We start from the raw sequence: 7,135 nt of genomic DNA, 5'->3' as shown, positions 1-7,135 counted from the left end.
AATTAGGTGAATTTATGTACCAGTAAATCAGTTACAGACTTCATCCAAGGGCCAGGGGAAAGGGAGGGTGTTTCTCAAATTACAGGACAGCTTGGGGGCTTTGAGAGGCAAAATGTAAAAGGACAACCAGTGATGAAAACGGAGGTTGGTAAAAGGTCCTCCCTTCGTAAGCTTTTTCTTTTTTTTAAGTTTAACATTTGTGCTATTGAGGCATAACTACAAAATGTCATTGCTTTGAGGTGATCCGGTTCTGAAGTTGCAGTTGAAGACTTGTCAGTGCTTTTCAGTCTGGGAGGGAGGGTCTAGTTCTTCACTGGTTACCTTGAGCTTTCCTAAAGTGCTCTCTGTTCAGCCTCAATACCCCGGATTTTTTGTTAATGAAAAGATAGATAAGGTAACATCTTAAAAAACCAACCTATTTAAAGCTGACTTTGTTACATACACACACACACACACACAAGCTGTTTGCTCATTAAATTAATTTAAAGGCACCTTTGACTGCTTTTCTTAGGAAAACATAGCCACCGATGGTATTGTCATATGTTAGAGAAATTTGAATATAGTAAGGTTGCAGGAAGGCTGGGCACAGGAAAATCAAAGACTATAAATAGAGCTTTTAGGAGATAGTAGACAGTGTTTGGGATGCCATTTAGAGAACTGTTTCAGGGTTCCGGCTTTGTTGTCCAGCTGACCTGGGTTCAAATTCCAACCCTGCCTCCTACTAAATGTGTGGTCTTGGCACATTACTTAATCTCCCCTTGAGACTCCGTTTTCTAATCTGCAAAATGGGAGAACAATCATGTACCTGCCTCATTGGATTAAGTAAAGTAATGCACATAGAGCAACTGACACCATGTCTGGCACATATTAAGCAGGCAATACATGACAAGTTATTACTCACAGGTTTAGAATTATCATTAACCCATTCTGAATATTTAGGAGTATTTAACTTTATTGTGTATGAATTTTCTTCTTTGAATATGGACTTAAATTTTTATTTTCAGCAAGTTCTAAAAACTTAATCTTTGATGAAAAATTTTCTGCACCAGGATATAAAAAGTTGACAACCTAGAATAATTCAGTGCTTCTCTCTTTCGGATATCTTTCTCTGTGTTCAGCGAGTTCTGAGAAATAATTGACATTAGGATAACATGTGAATTTGAACTTGTTCAATACTGAGTGGCCAGATTATTATGACCACCTGACGTTTGTAGGCAAATTAGCTATAATTTCGCGCTGAAGTTGCTAGAGGGCCAGATCATTATAAACGTCTGAATAGCACAACATACCTAAGTATCGCTGCTGATCAAGTTCATCCTATCATGTTGATGGTGTATCCCAATGGAGATGGCTTCTTCCAACAAGACAATGTGCCATGCCACGGTGCTTGTATTGTGCAGGAGTGGTTTCAAGAACATGAGGGAGACTTTACCTTGCTTAGGTGGCCCCCACAATCACCAGATCTCAATCCAATTGAGCATTTGTGGGACGAAGTTAAAAATTGAGCATTTGTGGGACAAAGCCATCAGGCAGCTGGTTCCACAACCATCAAATCTCACAGAACTGGACAGTGCTATTCATCAGGCATGGTGTCAGATTCCTCGCATCACCTTTCAACATCTCGTGGAGTCCATATCAATACCAAGAAGAATCGCTGCAGTATTGAAGGCAAAAGGTGGCCCAACAAAGTACTGATGGGGTGGTCATAATAATCTGGCCACTCAGTGTATATAGGATTCACCAGATGTCAGTCGGTTCCCCTCCGGGTACATTCAGGAAACCCCTTCTCCCACCTGGGATGGGGTACTAGGAGATCTCTTTTCCCTTAGGGCAGACCAGAGGGGAAGCAGGAAGGGACAGACTACATGCTCCCCACCTACTTTCCAGAGTTGGAAAATATTACTGTAATAAATATGGAGGCCTGTCAAAGATATATTAAATCAGCTGTGCAAATTCTGAGATGTAAATCATGCTTCTACTTCTGCCAAAAGTAAATACATAAATAAAAACCTACTACTTTCATGTCCAAATAAACTCCACATAAATCATACCTTTAAATGTTTCTTTTAATCATACGGTCCACACCCGGCCCTCCACTTTCCATCCCAAAGCAAAGCAGAGGTTAGAGCTGATGTAGACTAGGAATGCCATCTCCGAAATGTGTGATGGTCCATTTGCTTTGTGTTGGTATAATCCCTCTGAGGGGGGCGGGGAGCCCTGGTCCACAGCTTCCTTCAGACTTCTCCAGGTCTTACCCATGGTGACCATGTTTCATCCGCCTACGAGCTGCTCTGCACACACCGGGTCCTGCAGTGAAGAACAGGGAGGTTTGTGGCAAGGACAGGTTCTCGGATGTTCATCAAAGATGATTTAAGAAAAAAATTCAGTCTTGCCTAGGTTGTCCACAGCTACAAGTTCTTGTGTAAATCAAAGGCTGGGGACAGAGAGGCCGCTGTGTGTTACTTCCCAGCACCTCTGTTAGCTGACGTGAGAAATAGGGCATGCCTGGCTACTTTCAGGTAGCAGCTAGCAGAGGATTGAGTGACTTTGGAGAAGAAACACAGGCCTCTGCATGTGGCATGGCTGAGGGTCTGAGGTCCCACCTGTGGCAGAACAAGGGACAGGGCTTATTCTTAGTTCTACATCTAGAAACCCAGCTTCGCTGTCCCTTAGAGAAAGCCAGGTATGAGAGGAAAGGATTGGAGCTCAATGACTTATTAATAAATCAAAGACACTTGATGGGATTTGATCTCAGGCAGGTTTAATCTTGGATTAAGTAATACTGATGTTCCCAGTTCAGGTTCGTCCTTTATTTTTACATTGACTGTTGTTAACTCTTCTTGCTACTTTTTTATAAAAGCGAATCTCATGAGGTAAAGTGGTGTTTGGACTTAAGGACCCTGGACAGTGAGAAGTAGCATCTGCATAGTATCCGATGGGTGGGGGGGATACACAGCTGGCAGACCAACCTCCCATGGTCCTTCCTGTTGGTTGGCTGGCAGGCCCCCTGATAGGCCTCGATCACCAGCCAGTCCTAGGGACCCCACCCGTGCACGAATTCATGTGCCAGGCCTCTAGTAGGACATAAAGAAGCGAAAGCTTTCATGTCAGATTAATGGGGATCCCAGTGTGTTGGGCTACTGGCAAACTAGGACGGTCATGGCAAAAACTGGGTACAGAGCCAGCTGTCCATCATGGATAGTTGAGATTATCCAAGGTTACATTTATTGCAAGGGGTCTGCTTTTTGAACCAAAGTGAAATTTAATTGTCTCTTAGAGATGCCTAATTTTCTTGTTTGTGGTAGTAAAGATCAAGCTGTAAGATTTTACATTTTGGTTGAATGTCTGTTTAATTGTATTTCTTCAAGCTGTTAGTAAACCTAAGTGCTGTCCTTGGATTAATATATTTGTTATTTAGAAGGTGTGAGATGAAAACATTTCTGTCCTGCTGTGAAGCTGCTGAGCATTTGCTGTGAGGACACCTTGGGGTGTGCTCACTTCCATCTCAGACTGAACCAACTCACTTCCTCAAAAGTCATGTGTGTGGCGTAGGGGCGGAGGCTGTGGTTGCTTTCGATTGGTTAACAGAGAATTATCTGGTGTGAGCACAGTTTCAGTCATTCTTCCTAGGTGGCTGCTGACTGTGAAACCACACTGAGCCCTGGTTGCAAGCTTTACAAAAGATGTTGCTTGCTGTGAGGCCTAAGGAGGTTTCCAGATACTTCACCATTCTCACAGGGGTTAAATTCCACAAGGTTGGCCAGAGCAAAAGGCAGAGTTCCTGTCAGTCTTACCCAGATGTCTCAATGAAGCTGTATGCCTATCATAGAACTAGGTGAAGTTTTCCTTATTTGAGCATCTTGATTGGACTCTTAACTTTCTTACACTTGAAGAGTAATTGTGTGTTTTTTCCGCCCAACTCATCTTAATAAAATTATTAGCAACTTTCAATCAAATGTTCTTCAGAATGTGAAAACCTTTTCAAAAGTCTAATGATCTCTAAATTACTGTATTTAAAAATATTACCACATAACTGCATGCAAGTTAATTGTAAGTCTCAGTAGGTATGTTCCTTAAAATGTGTGACTAAATTAATCTTACATAAATTTAGTCATACTTAAGGTGCCCATCAGAATATTCTACTGAATAAAATCCTATTGTTAATTTCATGTTGAAAGGGAGGTTTTTTTTGTTTGTTTGGTTTTTGTTGGTTTTTTTTGTTGTTTTTTTTTAGGACAAACATGTTTTGTAAGGTATAAATTAAAGTTTATATATTAAAGTAGCTTAAGAAAATCTGTCTTGATATCTTGGTAACCTCATTTCATGTTGCAGATCAAACAGCTTCTGAACGGTGCTAAATACCTTCCATCTAGTCTAGTCTTTCTAACACTCCTCTTTGTTTTTCAGCAGTCTCTGGTCCCAGCCCACCCCATGGCCCCGCCCAGCCCCAGCACCACCAGCAGTAATAACAACAGCAGCAGCAGTAGCAACTCAGGATGGGATCAGCTAAGCAAAACGAATCTCTATATCCGAGGATTGCCTCCCAACACCACAGACCAGGACCTGGTGAAGCTGTGTCAGCCGTAAGTAGCAGTGGCTCTTACTGTTTTTAGCTGCTAAATATTTCTTTGATCTGATTATAGAGTGATATAAATTGTGTTCTAGGAGAGGTTCAGTACAAGATGGATCTGTGAATCCTCATTATCGACACAGTGATAGTTTCCAGATTTTAATTCCTTGGGCACTTCTCCGGTCAGCATTAACATCACCAGAATATGCCCACGTAACAAAATAAATTGGAGCAGTTTCTCAGTAGAATTTGACTTCATTGGCATATGAGAAGTAATCTGAACTACTTAAAAATGTGTAGCTCAGTCCTTTGGAGGAGTGCTCATTTTTGGTGGGAGCACATCTAGGGGGCCAATCTGTCACATAATAACAGAAACTGTAGTTGTCACTGTTTGTCAGAAAGGTAGTTACTGCCGACCTTTATCCTAAATATGTGTAAAACTCGTAATTCCAGCCAGGAAACGGTCGTCTGTGTTCATTAGCCACCTGTACTTTTGTGGCTAGGTTGTTCACCCTCCTCTCCTTGGGAATTCTGTTCCCCATCTTCCTGTTTCTGTTCTCACTGCCACCCTTTCTGAGTCTTGTGAAGAGAGATGGGCACACGTGTGTAAGGTTCCACAGTAAGTTTGCATTCTACGCTAACGTTGTCGATAGGATATAAATACGCTGCTTCGCTGCAGTTCCATGAACTCACTAAGTAAGGAAGCACTCATTTAAAGCAAGGAGCCAGAAGCACTGTGCAGTGCAAGGACTGTGGTGTAAAGACGTAAAGGCCTTTGATCACTTTGAGCTGTAAAAGCCTACACATATAACAGCGTCTTTTATTTATCCAAAGAAAGTAAGGGTCCCTTACGAAAGGGATTTTAAAGACCCGGGAAAGGAGACATCACTAATAAATGTTTCCCGTTCCCTGGAAAAATATTCCCAGTTCTGAACGTCCGATCAGTAGCATCAATTTTTCTGTTGTCCTGGGTGAAATAATTAGACTTATTCTTATTTTAAGAAAAAAGATTTTCAGAACTTACTTGGTTAGTATTTCCAAGTTGGAACTAAACGTAACTTCTGGCCTTCCATACGGTGGTGGTGGTGGTTTTCCTTTGTGTTGTTTTGGAGAGGAGGGTGGGTCAGCGGCTGGTGTTTCTTTAGGATCTGAAGAGCTTGGCGAACCTCATCTCAGCACCCTCCCTGTGCTTCGCTTGTGTTACGCTTTTGATCATCCCTCTTGGACTTCGACTGCCGCCCTCTGCTTCTAGGACAGTGAAATCATGGCCTGTGCTGGGGACTATTCTGAAAGCAAGTCTGGCTCTTAGGGTTGGTCATGCCTGGCCCCGGCGTCAGAGGGAACTTTGCCAGGCACGCCCTGCCCTACTGCAGCTGTTCAAGACCACAAATAGGCCTTCTGCTGTCTTGTCTGCTGCTGGCCTTTACTGGCATCATCTTCTCCTTTTGCAGCATAATTACAGGTAGATAGAGCGCCGTAAAGTCTAAGGTGCTAAAAATACAACTTCGTAGGAAACAGAATGAAGCTACCCCTCAAATTCTTGAGGTTAAAGAGAAGGGAAAAGAATTTCAGATGACACATTGTGCCTCACCTAGTTTTGAATCATGTAAGCTGAGTTTTCACATCAAGGAGATAGAGTTTGATAACCATTAAATGATAGAGTAACATCATGTTTTGTATATAGTAAATATGTGTTTGGAAAAATTGAACCAGCAATTTTTTTTTTCATTGAATCAAATCATATTCCAAATGCAGTAGAAGAGCATTTTAGAATTTTTCCTAGAAAATTCATTCCTTGTTTGTTGGTCTCTTTGATGTATGTGGATTTTCTTAATGTGGGGAAACATCACTCTCTGCTGTTATCAGTAGCACTCTCATTCTGTCCTATCATTTGCAAAACCCCAGGTTTGATGGTTAACTCCAGTGAGAGTTTTCTTGATACGTATTATACAGAATCAAGACATACAGTAAGAGAGGACTCTGTGTCAGTATCTGCCAAGAGCTTCATTCCATTGAACACAGAGCATCTCATAAATACCAGATTTGACTTGGTGACAGTTTTGTGTCTTAGAATGGAGAGGGAGAACGTGTGCGCAATGGTATTCCTGTTTCGGACTTAATTGTTTCCAATAAAGAATAACTAGTTGGTGACATGGAAATGACAAGAATCTTATGGGAAAGTGACTCATCCTAGAGCTTCAAAAACCCAGTGGACATAATTAGAGATTTTAGAAAAGTGAGTATCAGAAACTTTTCAGAAAAGATAGGTGTAAATTCATAGCTCTAAAAAAAGAAAGACATTTTAGAAATAAAAATTTAGTAATTTCAAATTAACCTGAGTGGGGATTGCAGGATAATTGGAATAAGTAATTTGGGTCTCTAAGGGGTTGGATATTTTAGAGGGTTACCTAACAGAAAGATGGGACTAGATACCTAAGAATGTGTGTAATAGTGACCTGGTTCCGTGCAAATAATGCATGAAGTCTAAAGGCAAGAATGGCATGAAGATTGTGAAAACTGGAGAGGAAAACAAAAAATATTTTTAAAAAGCTTTGTTGGGAGTAG

At 41.3% G+C, this 7,135-nt stretch overlaps 1 protein-coding gene across 6 annotated transcripts in view; it reads left to right on the top strand.

The window, feature by feature from the left end:
- RBMS1 (RNA binding motif, single stranded interacting protein 1) overlaps positions 1 to 7,135 on the top strand; it is a 222,449-nt gene that overhangs the window by 124,126 nt on the left and 91,188 nt on the right. For 5 of the 6 annotated variants that reach the window (XM_005859359.2, XM_005859361.2, XM_005859360.2 and 2 more), the window contains exon 2: positions 4,408 to 4,583. In XM_005859359.2, coding sequence (XP_005859421.1) covers positions 4,408 to 4,583 — 176 coding nt within the window. The remainder of the gene's footprint in view (positions 1 to 4,407; positions 4,584 to 7,135) is intronic. The other variant, XM_014534114.1, reaches the window with a different exon arrangement.

This window comes from Myotis brandtii, unplaced genomic scaffold (genome assembly GCF_000412655.1).
Source record: "Myotis brandtii unplaced genomic scaffold, ASM41265v1 scaffold125, whole genome shotgun sequence".
Classification (NCBI taxonomy): domain Eukaryota; kingdom Metazoa; phylum Chordata; class Mammalia; order Chiroptera; family Vespertilionidae; genus Myotis; species Myotis brandtii.
This window is presented reverse-complemented; position numbering and strand designations above follow the sequence as displayed.